The sequence below is a fragment of the Myodes glareolus genome, chromosome 12 (genome assembly GCF_982192425.1).
Source record: "Myodes glareolus chromosome 12, mMyoGla1.1, whole genome shotgun sequence".
NCBI classification, from domain to species: domain Eukaryota; kingdom Metazoa; phylum Chordata; class Mammalia; order Rodentia; family Cricetidae; genus Myodes; species Myodes glareolus.
In genome coordinates this window covers 84220447-84234517 of record NC_142037.1, presented here as the reverse complement: position 1 = coordinate 84234517, position 14071 = coordinate 84220447, and the positions used below count along the sequence as shown (strand labels likewise).

Sequence of the window (14071 nt, the reverse complement as noted above, 5' to 3'; positions counted from 1 at the left end):
ACTTGCACATAAACCCATATGTATACGTGTCTCATACACGTACACCACTCCACACATGCACATACTCATGCAAACCAAGAAAGAAAGGAGGGGGGTTGGATTGGTTATATACATAGTGACCAGGAGCTTAGATGGTGCCTTGAAGTATTCTGATCACAGACCAGTAGATTTTTCTCAAAGGCTTTTTCTGCATCTATTGAGATGATCATGTGACTTTTATCTTAAAGTCCATTTTTGTGATTTACAACATTTATTGACTTGTGTATGTAGACTCAATCCTGCCCCCTTGTGATAAATCCAAATTGGTCATGGTAGATAATCTTTTTGATGTAGGTCTTTACTCAGTTTGCAAGTATTTTGTTGAGAATTTTTGAATCTATGTTTGGTAGGGATATTGTCCAGTAATTCATTTTTTGTAGTATTTTTACCTAATTTGGGTATTACAGCCATAATGGCTTCCTAAAAGGAGTTTGGAAGTGCCATTCTGTTTCTTTTCTTTTCTTTTAATAATTTGAGAGAGATTGACTGTAGATGGTCTTTAAAATTATGGTAGAATTCTGCTATGAATCTATCTGAGCTGATCCTCTTTTAGTTCAAAGACTTTTTATTACTGTTTTAAACTCTTCCTTAGTTGTATCCATTTAGGGTGTTGGTTTGACTTGGGTTGTTTGGATGAAACATGTCCATTTCTTTTAGGTTTTCTACCTTAATGGAGAACAGGTTTTTTTAATTACTCCCTTATAATATTCTGAATTTTTTGGTTGTCTATTGTGATGTTTTCCTGTTTATTTCTGACTTTATTAATTTGTGTCCTCTCTCTTTCTCTTGGTTCATTGGGAAGGGTCTGTCAATCTTGTTTATCTTCTGAAAGAACCAGCGCTTAGACTCCTGATTCTTTGTATCATTTTCTGTTTCTATTTCTTAGTTTTTTTCTCCAATTTTTATTATTTATTGCCATCTATGGGATTTGGATTTGGCTTGCTCTTATTTTTCCAAATTTTTGAGTGGCATCATTAAGTCATCTATTTGTGCTCTTTCTAAATGTTTAATGTAGGCACTTAGAACTGTAAATCTCCCTTATAGGACTGCTTTTAATGTGTCCCAGAGGCTATGCTGTGTTGTGTTTTCATGACCACAGAGTCTGAACTTGCAGTCTATAGTGCATATAAATGAGTTGAAGGAAAGAACCTAGAGCTAAGAGTGAGGATTTTGACTAAGTACAGCAGCCTCCCCTTTGTAGACATGTTAAGTTTTCTTGGTGGAGGGTCTGGATTTGCAGCCCTGGAAATCAAAGAGCTACTGTGGCCACAGTTCCCATTAGACTGACATTTCAACATAGCCATCTTCTACCAAACAGCACACCAGTGTGCCATATCCATTGCTACTAACAGAAAATTCCATCCACTAGAGAAAGCATCTAGGAGCCCTAGAAGGACACCGCTCTTCATTGAAGCCACCTATTTTTACCCAAATTCATCTTTAACTCATGTCACTTTACTAAATAATTTTATAAATTTAATTGACATTTTTTGTTAATGGAAATATATTTATAGCCATTTTGATGGGGAAAAGGTGTATCACATCTTCATGGCTCCAAGTTAGGAAGCTAAATAGCACCCATACTGTTCCCTCAAGACATACCTAGAGAGGGTTGGGAGAGGGAAGGAGCAACCTCCTTCACACTGATCCTCCACATCAGTCAAGGATGCCGCTCACACTTGATTCCTCAGCTGTTCTGACTTGGATGCTACCGTTCAGTTGACTGAAGATCTTTCCTTCTGGTGACCTTTTCTCAGCATCGGAGGAAAAAAATGAACACATGCTTTTCAAAGCACTGCTACCTTTGCAGAGGCTTGCTCTAATTCAAAGCCCCCAAATCAAGCAAAATTGCACTCCCATTCTCACGAGCATCGACAAATAGAGAAATAGCACACACAAAAAAGTAATTAAATTGTATGGTATTCCAAAAAGATCTATCCTTTTGTGATTTTCCCATGAGTGCCTCATTAGCCAAATCGTATCTTTACAGCCTTGACAAATGATCAGTCTTAGTATTTGTACCCTGATATTTGATTAATGGCACTATGCACTTATAATTATTATTGAAAGTCTAAAGAATAGTCTCTTTAATTAGAGCTAAGATGAAGGGTGCAGAAGATAATAGGTAACACTGCCCTTTTTCCTGAATTTAAGGGAATTATTTACATTTTTAGGTATTTTATTTTATGTGTATGGGCAGTTTTTTCTGCATGTAAGTTTGTGTATCATGTGTGTGTATGTGTGATGCCTATGGAAATCAGAAGAGTGTTTAGGATCCCCTGAAATAGGTTGTGAGTCATCATGTGGATGCTGGTTATTGAATTCAGGTCCTATGCAAGAGTAGCTAGTTTCCAGGTCCTATGATAGAGATAGATTATTTTTCCATCCATCGAGGATTTCTGGGCATCTCCTATGTGTCAGGCATTGTAGTATTTTTGCTTTTTCCCATTCAGCAATGTCTGCTTTTCAAAGCACCATCTTGTTGGTTAGCCCTCCCATTCAACAAACTTGTATGAGGTCATGTTTTTCTCTCTGCAGCTCCCCGTATGTCTAGCAAGGCAGTGTACATAACACTACAGAGAGGAACCAAGTGTGTGGCTTCATCCCACCTATCCCATCCACCCACCTCTACCCTCTGTGGCTTCAATCTCCTTGTCAGTGAGCTCCAGCTGAAGGAAGGAGGAACCCCGAATGACCCTGAAAATGAGAGAAAAGCGACAGAAATCCTTGAGGCACTCAGTTTGGTTCTATCTCCTGAGACAACAATAATCATTTTATAATCAACATTTAGCAAGAATAAGCCAAAGTTTTAAGAAAAGAGTATTGGAAATTAATGACATAAATGCTTATCTATTAAGACTACCTACTTGTGGTTTTGCCTTAGCATTTCTTGACACTAGTCTTGAAAACTAATTACAAGACACAATTTATAGATAAAGAAACTGAGGACATAGATACAATTAAGTTTATTCAGAAACTATAAAATGAAAGAATAAAATGTGAAGTATCTATTTATATTTGTGTAAAACAAAAATAGCAAAGATTTCAAAGTGATAAAATGTAAATACAGTTTTTCCCTTCCATAGTCACATAATTTTCATTGGAAATATCAGTCACTACAGTCAAAAATAAAGTAGTGAACTCCAGAAATAAGCAATTTTTAAATTTTAACCACCTGTTGTTGTTGCTGTCCTGTTCCATCCTTCCTGGAGCATGACTGTTCCTTTTGCTGGTGTATCCATGCTGTAAATGCCACCTGCCCGTCAGTCACTTCAACAACATCTCAGCTGGCTATCAGACTGATGATCTCAGCATCACTGTGCTTATCCTATTTATTCTTAGCCCCAAACCATAAAGGTCATGCACAATACAAAGAAGGCACCGAGGCATAAGGCACGAAAGCAGGCTAAATATGGGACTGTGCTAACATGACTGCTAAGCATGCAGAAGAGATCTGCTAGGCCTCCAGGAACATACCCTCCTTATGGAGAGGAGGTCTTATTATGGAGAGGAACGTCAAATTAAAGGAATGTATTGTAGGGATACTTTATTGGGTGTTATCTTACCTGTGGCAACCAAAACACTTATTTTTCTTTTGAGTTACTGTCTGATGTCTAACTATTTGGGGGAAAGTCCAAATATGGCTGTAACAATGCTAAACCCAAGAGTTATCAGGGTGCTGTGAGTTGAGGTCACCGTGATTAGATCTTGCTACTGGTAGTTTTACTTTCCTTATAGACCTACAGGGACACATATTGATGGAAATACCTGTAGTAAACACAGACATTTAGGGTAGCTTTACTCATAATTCACAAACTTGGTTCAGTGGTAAAAAGCCCTCTCTGTGCAAACCTGCATGAGTTTTGAGTCCCAAAACTTGAGTAGGAGTGAACCAATTCCTGAGGGCTATCCTCTGACCTGCACACATGCACTATGATGCTGACATGCAAACACAAACACTGTGCATACATATACACACACATGATAATAACAATAAATAAAGGAAAAGAAAATTTTAGATAAAATAAACTGTGGCGTATCCCAGCAATGGGAATATTATTCACTACTTAAAAAGAAAAGACCTTATCAAGACCTGGAGGAAATTTAATTGCATACTATTCATAAGTAGTTAGTCTAAAAGACTAAGTGATTCACACTGGATGATTCCAGTCACACAGCATCCTAAGAAAGGTAGAGTTTGAATATGAGAGTTATTTTAATAGGATCTTGCTCTAATTGGTTTGCCTCTGGAGTACAAAGTAATAATATAGAAAATCAAAATGCATGTCTATGGGAAATTTGACTGTACAGGTTATATAACATTTTCGAATTTTTTATTTGCATTCAACTATAAAAATTTCGGGGGGTGGGCTCAGTGAGTAAGAGTGCTTGCTTGAAAATCTAAAGACACAAGTCCAAATCCTCAGCTCTGATATAGCTATCCAGGCATGATTGTGCATGCTTATACCCAAGTATTGGAGAGGTAGAGAAAAAAATAGCCCAAGAGCTCAGTGGCCAAATATTTTAGCCCAAATGAGAATCTACTGGTTTGGTGAAAGAGTTTGTCTCAAAACAGTAAACAATAGGGATAGAGGAAGTCACACACTTACATGCAAGTAGCACACATACACATTCATGCACATTCACTACAGACACACACACACACACACACACACACACACACACACACACACACAAAGTTACATCATTCCATTATAATATATATGCTTTTGAGATAGTAGCTGGGTTTCAAAATTTGTACTCCAGTGAATAGTTTGGGGTTTATATATTTTATTTGTCGGACTTCAATAGGTCCACTTCAAACGCATGTGTTTCCCATTAATTGATTTTCCTTTTTACCTATGACAAGTTGTAGGATAAAGGCATTGAGGGTTTCTTTTCATTCTACAATGAGATATTGGTTGTTCATGCATTTATTTATCTATGTGCAAGTACATTTCTCTGGATAGTGCAGAAATGGAAAGACCTAACCTGCTGCTCTGTTTAAGAATGATATCCTTCCACTCAGGATGGGGCTGAATTAAAGAGTTGGGTACTTACTCCAACAAAAAAAGTAACTTTATCTCATCTCAGCAAGAGCCCATCACCAGGGGCTCACCCATTACCATCTGCTGTTGCCTCCACCTTGAATGATCACACTGTCACCCCAATGTTGTCAGGTAGGAGCCAGTCCCAGGAAATACCCATTCTATCTTCTCTTGTCTCCTACCCACTCACGATTTTACATAATTGCCACTAGAGGACTGCTTACCCATTGTCTATGATGTAGTTACATCACATTAACCAACATCTGATAATACTTTAAAGCATATTACCTTGTGGAGCTCAGAATTTTTGTGAAAACCCTCAACTTCAATGCTCTGCAAAGTCACATTGAGATTCCTTTGGGTGGTAATTACATTTACTACAGATGGTCTCATGTAATCTAACTCTTCTATAATGAGTAAAAATAATTTGAAGACTCCTAGGCCTCTCTTTCATTATAGAATGTGCAGGATTTTCCCACACCCTTGTTCTGGAACATTAAGAAAGAAGACATGAAAACAAAGAAAGGAACAGAGGACCCCCTGCTACTGTGTCTATAAACACTAGTGGTGTTTAAAGGCTAATAAAACTCCAAAGATCACTCTTATACCCATCATCTTTGGGCCAATTTAAAAATATTTTTGATGGAGGAATGTCAAGAAAAATAGAGACAATTTCTTAAGACACAATTCTCTGCTCCCAGCTCCTAAAAAAGATTATATATGTGGCTGTCATATAAGGGGCAATTGAAATTCCACACCACAAAGGCAATGCAGGGAGGTGGGGGAAAAGAATCAATCTTTCATATGTTTTTTTCAAAGGCTTGGCAAGAAACCAGGGGTAATATTTTTGCAACTGGGAATGTGTGTTTGCCGAGGAATATTCCCACATTTGAGTCATCATCAGGGGTCCTCATCTTGTTTTACTTTCAAAGGTAGAGAGGGCATAACATTAACCCCAACTGGGAAAAGGAAAATGCCTCTCTGTAATTCTCCTCCAGGGAACAGGAATAAAGAGATTACATATGCCTGCATAATGGAGGGTCTCCTCGCTCACACAAGACAAAAGACTTCATTATTTTTCACTAGACAGACCCTTGTGCCTCTCACTTCCAGAAGCCAGGCAGGCAGACTTGGGCTTTTTCTTGTTGTTATTTTTAATATTAAACCACTAAATAGACTTCCTAAAAGAGCCCTTGTTTACACAGTTTTCCACCAGTTTACAAAGAAACTTGCACAGCCTTCTCAGACTTTTCATTAGGAAAAGATGCTGGGAAGATACAGAGACCTTGCCATCTCTACTCTGTCTAGTGTTTCTTCAAAGAAGTAGAGACTGTGCCTGAAGACTAAAGTGCTTTCTTGATATGATCATCTCTGCTTTTTCTCTGATCAGCAAGTAAATTGATATTTTCTTCCCAAGACTATTCTTGTATCCTTCAATGAGGCCAACACACACACAAAGGTTAGTGAAAATTTATACTGGCAAATTATAACTTGCCATTTAAGGACATTCATCCTTCACTTAGAAATATGTGCACATTCATTTGTCAGGTTGGGGGGTAAATGTCCCGCATTCCTGAGTCCTTCATTTGCCAAAAGATTCCTGTAAAATGAGATACATGGGGAGCCAGTTCCCAGTGATGGGACTGCTCTTAGGTTGAGAGATTGAAATGAGTTCTGTTCCTAGAGAGTCAGCTCCTTATCAGCCTTTATGCTCCTCCACAAGTTTGCATAGACAACACTAATAAAAACGAATTTTCTACTTATGATAAGAAACATCTGAGGTATCCTTTTTCTTATTACTGTCTCCATGTCTTATCTACTCTAGGTATGTAGTCTATTCATCTTGAGTGATGCAGTATTCCACCTTGAAATAAAGTTAAGATTATCAAAAAGTGCCTACCAAGGCATTCTATTTTACTTGTGGCTTTCATTCTTTGCAAGTATAAATGGGTCAGACAAATTAAAATATTTGATTTTGCAGCATTTCAAGGTTCATTAATCAAATACTGATAGAGCGCTTTCTTTGTTCACGGGCTGAAAAAAAATACCAAACCTTAAATACAACCTTGCTTGCTCTCTTGGAACTTTGAGAGTCTGCTCTATGTGTCGAGCTAAGTGGCCAAAGAGAATGCCATGAGAGAATGAAATCCCTTCTGGTAAAAGAAAAAAATCGGAAAGGGTAAAATTAGGAAGAAGTCAACAAGACTTTGGAAGTCACACTGAGGTTCTGTGTTAATCTTTTTCTGATGAATAATAGGAAGTTAAAGGTTTAAGTATATGGAAATAACTGTGTTAGGTACCAGTTTACTATATAACAAATTATTCCAAACTTGGAAATTTGAACACTATATTCTATGTCTTATAATTTTGATGAAAAATCTGGGCATAGCACATAGCTGACTCCCTAGCCTTGGGCCTCTGACAACCCTGAATGTCCTTGGATTGATGAAACATTTTTTTCTATACATTTTGCATGATTACACATAGGAGTCAGAGCCTCACAAGATGTGGGATAAGTTGAGATTCTTCCAGAGCCACTGGGTGATGGTTTATATTGATTGATTGTCAACTTGACGACACTTAGAATCACCTAGAAAACAAACTTTTGGTTCTATCTTTAATGGCAGGTATAGAATTTTAGAGAGCATTCACAAAAGTGGGAAGATCAATCCTGAATAAGGGTGATATTCACCGTGGGCCAGGGACTTAGACTAAATAAAGAGATGGAGGGAGAGTAGACCAACATCCTTCATCTTTCCACATCCAATCAATAGAAACACCTTTGCCCCCATTATTACTGCTTTCCAAAATATCAAGACATTTTACATGACCAACAAACATGGCACAGCTTAAGCTTGAATCTGTTTAATGTATAGGAACATGTTAACATGACATGTTTTCATCCTGTTTCTTTTTTTTATTCAAGTGGTCTCCAAACCAAAGTACTGTTCTTCAGGTTTTTTTCTACCCCTGTGTTCCTAATCCCCCTCTTGTTCCAGAATCATTGCCTCCTATCTGAGAGTCTTCCTCCATTCATTAGTTTGGTTTCTGTTTTTATTGTACAGCAGAAGTAAGAATTTCCACATGTTTTTAGAAGAATGAACTTATCTACAAAAAAATGTTTCATCTATATCCTTACCTGTTTCCTATGAGACAATGCTGAAAGATAAATAGACTTTCTAAGCTACAAAGAATATGCCTTGAAGACGCCTTGAAGAGAGTTTCACTTTTTAGTTTTAATAGAATCCTGCATTATACTTGGGTAGAAGGATATTCCTTAAGAAACTTTCAAACATACTTTTTGTATCTGCCCCCAATCAGTGCCTTTACTCCAATAAATATTTTACAGTTTGCTAAAAGAATAGTAGCTCTTGGTTTTCAGCTTATAAAGACTGGCTTTTACCTAGTATCTTAATTCAATTGTTATAGGCATGCCCCATGAAAGGAAAGTGATGTCAAAGCATTTAGTCAAACAATAGACTCAAGGAAAGAGTGATGATGGGAAGGCATTAATTTTAATTTTGCACAGGTGTGGAGGAGGCACAGTTGGGGAAAACAGCCATAGAGAGAGTTAGCAGCAATAATACCGAGATATAGAAATGAATAAGTGCTGAAGGTGACCTCTCACCACAGCAAGGGCTTCATGAAGCCCTACCCCTACCTGAGATGCTATTGGCAACTGATACTTCTGGGAGAAGGGCAGTAAGAAGTAAATAAGTAAGTTCAGAGATATGAACCAAAAAAGAAAACAAAAATACTACACATTTCTCCAGTAGATGATTCTATAAGCATTGCACATATAAGCAGCACTAAGTGAATTCAAACATTTTTTTGAAGATGTATGGCATAATTCCAGGGGTCCAGGTGGAAAAAAAGAACCTTCCCTGAGGGCTTACAGAGACCTCCATGTTTAAGATTGAAACAAATATCGTAACTAACCCTGCTGCTGACATAATCCCTATAGAATAGCTTTCATCATTTTGTACTGGTAATTTGAAGGAAGAAGGCAAGGAGGCTGCTTTCTGTTTATCCGTTAGCTTCTCTTGGCTGCGGAATTTCTACTTTGTGTTACTGACACATAGCCTAAAGATCATTTTCCTCTATGTGTTATTGGCTGTATTTTGCCTTATCATTGGTGTTTACTTAAAATTAATAAGAGCCAGGAGCAGTAATGTATTATTCATCCTGAGTGTACAAACCATGCATTTATCTAGGGTTTCTTTCTTTTGCAAGAGCTTGCACTCGACAGCGCATGCTGAGCGGATCATTCGAGGGGCAGCCAGCAAAGGAGAGGTCAATCCTGAGTGTGCAGCATCACATCCGCCAGGAACGCAGGTAAATACTCCAGGAAGATGAACTCCAGAGACATCCAGGAAAGACTTTACAAGTGTATCTCAGTACAAAGCTCAGGCCTCTACCCTGGTTGGCAGACAGGCATGGTGAGGACCTGGTTCTAGCTGCTGGTGGTAACAATAAAGGAATTCCCTATCTGATTCAAAGATTTAAAAATCTTTACTTCAAAGATTCTTTCCTTGGTGATAGCCAAAGTCTCACTTTCAAGATCAGAAAGAACAGATATCTGAAAACTTGTTAGATGGGATCAAAGACCAGTGGGTAGACCACAAGCTTGTGCTTAACAAAGAAACGAGTCATTTCTGATACATCAGGAAACTTAATCCTTTACTCATGACTATTGACTAGAAGTTAAAAATTGGTCTTGAGATGTTTTGACAAGATGACTGTGGTTGTTCTAGGTCACTAAGACATGGATCCAACAGCCAGAGGATCAGCAGGGGCAAATCTCTTGAAACTTTAACTCAAGACGTGAGTTATAAGATATGCCTTGGATTTTGTAAACTTGATTATGAATGTGTATTTAAATGATTGATTAGACATTTCTCATGCCTAAGTTTTTATATTGTGTTAAGATGTTTTCTAACCAGATGGAATCTGAAAATTCAGGTAGTAAATTACATGGCTAAGAACCAAAAATAGATCATTACCCGAAAAAATACAGACATCCCATGCAGAACAAATGTCTCAGTTAAAACGAGTGACACAAAATGCAGAGAACAACTGGCTGTGTGTTCCTGGCCCCGACTGACACCTCTTCAACACGGCTCCTACAGCTAGCGTGCGGAAGGAAGAGCAGAAAGATTGTAAGAGACAGAGGACCAGGTTGTGAAACTGCACCGGTGGAATCTCACCAATGAGCGGGCATAAGCAAGAGCTGAACACAATACCAGCTGACATGCCAGTGTAGATGGGGGAATCTCACAAGGCCTTACCCATAGATGGAGAAACTACATGCAGTCAATGGCTGCCGGGAGAGGGAGAGTCTGTTTTCTGCAGGGATGATCCCCCTAATTATGTATCCAATGCTAAGTGGTCATTCCTAAAAACATATGTATATACTTAAGACTGTCAATGGGTCCTGTGGGTTGTATTTATATAATCTAGTCTGTCATTCCATGTCTGCTGTGAAGATTGAGACCTTTAATACCAAGAGCTAATCATGAGCAATATTTGTTGATTCCTGGTTCTTTTGTTGAAATGGTCTAGTAGAAATAGACAGTCTATGTAAGAGTCCAGTAAGAACATGGCTTTGGAGATGTGTGTTGACACACACTCCATAAAGGGACTCCAATAGCCCAGGTTGATCTAAACCTCACTATGTCACTGAGGATTACCTTGAACTTCTGATTCTCTGGTACAGTTTTACAACTATACCCAAATTATGCACTTCTGGGGGTGTAACCCAGGGCTTTGTGAATACTAAGAAAAAATTTCAACAACCTCAGTTTTTTTTCTAAATACAACACTAAAATCCTCTAACTTATTTATTCTGATTTAATTTTTTAATCCTTTTCTATAACCTAAGCAGTATGATAGGGCCTAGCACATCATGCAATTTCAATGTGTATGTGCTAAGCATTTTGTATTTTAAAGGGAAAATTCAGTTGTCAAGATGCTCATGGCCATTAACAATATGCATATGGTGTTATACATATGTATATATATAGAAATATAACTATCATATATGTTATAGTCTCCATATAGTATGCATTTAGAAATAGAAATATTGCTTTTAATTTTAAAAATAGTCTTTTAAGCCTTTAAAAGTCTTCCACTGTACATATACCTTTTACTTCTAGCACTCAAATACAGTGCGATACAGAAATGCGCAAAGAGAAGACAGCGAGATAAAGATGATTCAGGAGAAGAAGGAGCAAGCAGAGATGAAAAGGTACCACGTGGCTGTGTCCCAAGCTCTCATTTGGGAGTGGTTCTTTCCTTTGGCCTTCTTCTAATCCCGCAAATGTTCGCTTGAAGGAAAGTGCAAGAGGAGGAGCTTCGAGAGAACCACCCATACTTCGACAAACCGCTCTTCATCGTGGGTCGGGAGCACAGATTCAGAAACTTCTGCCGCGTGGTGGTCCGAGCACGCTTCAATGCGTAAGTATGGGCCACTTACTGAGCTTGGACCAGGTATTTGGCCTGAGTCCCGTGAACAGCAGGGAGTTTGTTACAGGAAGAAAAAAAAAACGGACTGGGTAGGCCTAATGGGATCACAAAATAAACAGTGGGCTAATTAATCATCTTGCTCCTCTTTGCCGAGCTCCCGAACAGGTGGAAAATAAAGGTTTCATGCAGGTAACATTTGTAGGATGCTCCCATTGATAAAGTGTTTAACAACCCTGTGCATTAGCATATTTTTGACAGTTGTGTATGTCAGTGTTGTTCAGTTTCAATTTTCCCTTGATTGAAAAGGAAAATCAGCGACATGATTAAGGATATTTATTGTTGAAGGCTTCTGTCAGACTTGTACTTTCTGATGAAGACCTTTGTCATAGAACAAAGTGTTTCTAGTGTTTGCTTTACCAGTTGTTATGAGAAGAAAACCTACTAGCCATTATCTCAACCCCACCAGTGTAAAAGAAATGGGTAAGCACTCTTGTTGTGTAAGTCTGAGGAGTCCTAAGTCAAATATCATAGCCAACCGATGGATAAAAGGAATTTTTGTCTAGTGTTATTTTAAGTACGTATCACAGATATTTAGAGTCCTGACATGGAACTGGAAAGATAGCTTAGTGGACAAAGTACTTGTAGTGTGAGCCTGAAAAACCTACATTTGATCCCCAACTTCATGTAAGAAGCTAGGCGTGATGGCACGGCACTTGTAACACTAGCACTAGGGTTGGAGACAGGCAGCTTCCAGGGGCCCACTGGCTAAAAGTCTTAATCAGTGAGCCTCAGGCCCCAGTGAAAGGTTCTATATTAAACCACAAAGTAGAATACGCCTGAAGAATGACGGCTGAACTCTGGCTTTCACCGCATAAACACAAGTGCATCCCCCCACCATAACACATATCTACATACATGAGAGACTTGGAGAGACTTGGAGAACTTTCTAGTGTTTCCCTGTGCCCTCATTAAAGTACTCAGATATTCTGTGTTAATAATTTATATCATATAATATCATTACCTGTTGAACACTCAACTGTTTCTTCAAAAGAAATCTGTATGTTGAAGTCTTAACCCCCATTATCTCATAATGTACCAATGATTGGGAACAGGAACTTTAAAGACATAGCTAAATTAAAATGAAGTCCTTAAGATGGTACTGATCCAGTATCCCACTTCCTTCTAAGAAGAGGGAGTTTAGACATGAACCCACAAAGAGGAAGCCCATGTGAAGACATGTACCCTGAAATAGCCTCTGCACTGCAGGAAAAAGGCCTGGAGTGAACCGGGACTCCACAGGACTCAGGACACACACTACTGACATCTCTAACTTGACGCTCCAGTTCTTCATAACCACATCACAGAACAATCCCTCTTGCTTACACCACCTCTCTGTATAATTAAATCTTCTCTGTAAAGCTGGCACAAACTGTCCCAGTACCACAGGAGGCTATGTGTCACTGTATACACCCTTCTGCAATGATTGATATTGGTCGTCAGCTGGGATGCAGCGTCACTTTGGGTGCAAACCTTGGGTATGTCTAAGATGGTTTCTAGTTTGGTATGATAAGTAGGAAGATCCAGTCTAACTGTGAGCTGGCCTCATTCTGTGGGCATAAGTCTCAGTCAGAATAAAAAGGGGAAAGTAAGCAGAGTGTTCATGTTCATCATTCTCTGCCTCTTGCAAGTACAAGGTGACCAGTTGCCCCAAGCTCTTGCTACCATGACTGCCCACCCCCATGATGGACTATACCTTTGAGTTGTGAGCCAGAATGAACACTTTATGTCTTAAGTTGCTTTGGTCAGGCATTTTGTCACAGAATAAGGAAGTAACTAATAGACCTCCCCGCCAACCAAGGAAGACATTTAGGTCTGAGGATGATGGTTTTACTCAAGGACGCCAGCTAGTCTGTGACTCTCTCCTGATCACTATTCAATTGTCCCTCTGCTGTACTAGAAAAGCCTTCACTATTTAAAGTATGGAATAATAATTTTAAAGGTTCCCTGAGTTTTGGCCAAGTGAAAAAAAGAAGGCGGAAGTTGATCAGTGCTCAAGTGAGGTTTTCATCTCGAATTACCCTGTTGGCTGCCTACATGTTAATATCTAATTACTAATTCTCCACTTCATTTAGTATGCTGTAATTCTCCTTTTGTCAGTCACACAGTTGAGTGGACTGATGAAGACCTTGTTGTAATTGGAAATGCACATAAAAAGACTACCGGGGCCTCACTGACAACGGCTCGCAGGGTCCCCAAAACTAAGCCTTAGGAATCCACTTCCAGTGAGAAGCCATACTAATTCTTCCACAGGACCAGAATGGAATGGGAGTGAAGAACTCTCCCTAACTGATGGAGTGTCTATCTAAATGATTATGAAGAACATCCTCAAACTAGCAACACACGCATCTTCAATTAGTGTTTCTAAACAAACGTCGAAGTTTAACTTTGTGATAAGTCATGCCAGAAATCCTTGAATGGAGTCTCAAATTTAAAACCAAGATATTGAGAATTTTTTTGAT

General features: G+C 38.7%; 1 protein-coding gene across 4 annotated transcripts in view; it reads left to right on the top strand.

Annotated features, from left to right (window-relative positions):
* Window positions 1–14071, top strand: part of Nalcn (sodium leak channel, non-selective) — a 281079-nt gene that overhangs the window by 224973 nt on the left and 42035 nt on the right. For all 4 annotated transcript variants that reach the window (XM_085698170.2, XM_048422068.3, XM_087912334.1 and 1 more), the window contains 4 exons: window positions 9321–9422; window positions 9842–9911; window positions 11243–11334; window positions 11421–11543. In XM_085698170.2, the coding sequence (XP_085554296.1) occupies window positions 9321–9422; window positions 9842–9911; window positions 11243–11334; window positions 11421–11543 (387 nt within the window). The remainder of the gene's footprint in view (window positions 1–9320; window positions 9423–9841; window positions 9912–11242; window positions 11335–11420; window positions 11544–14071) is intronic.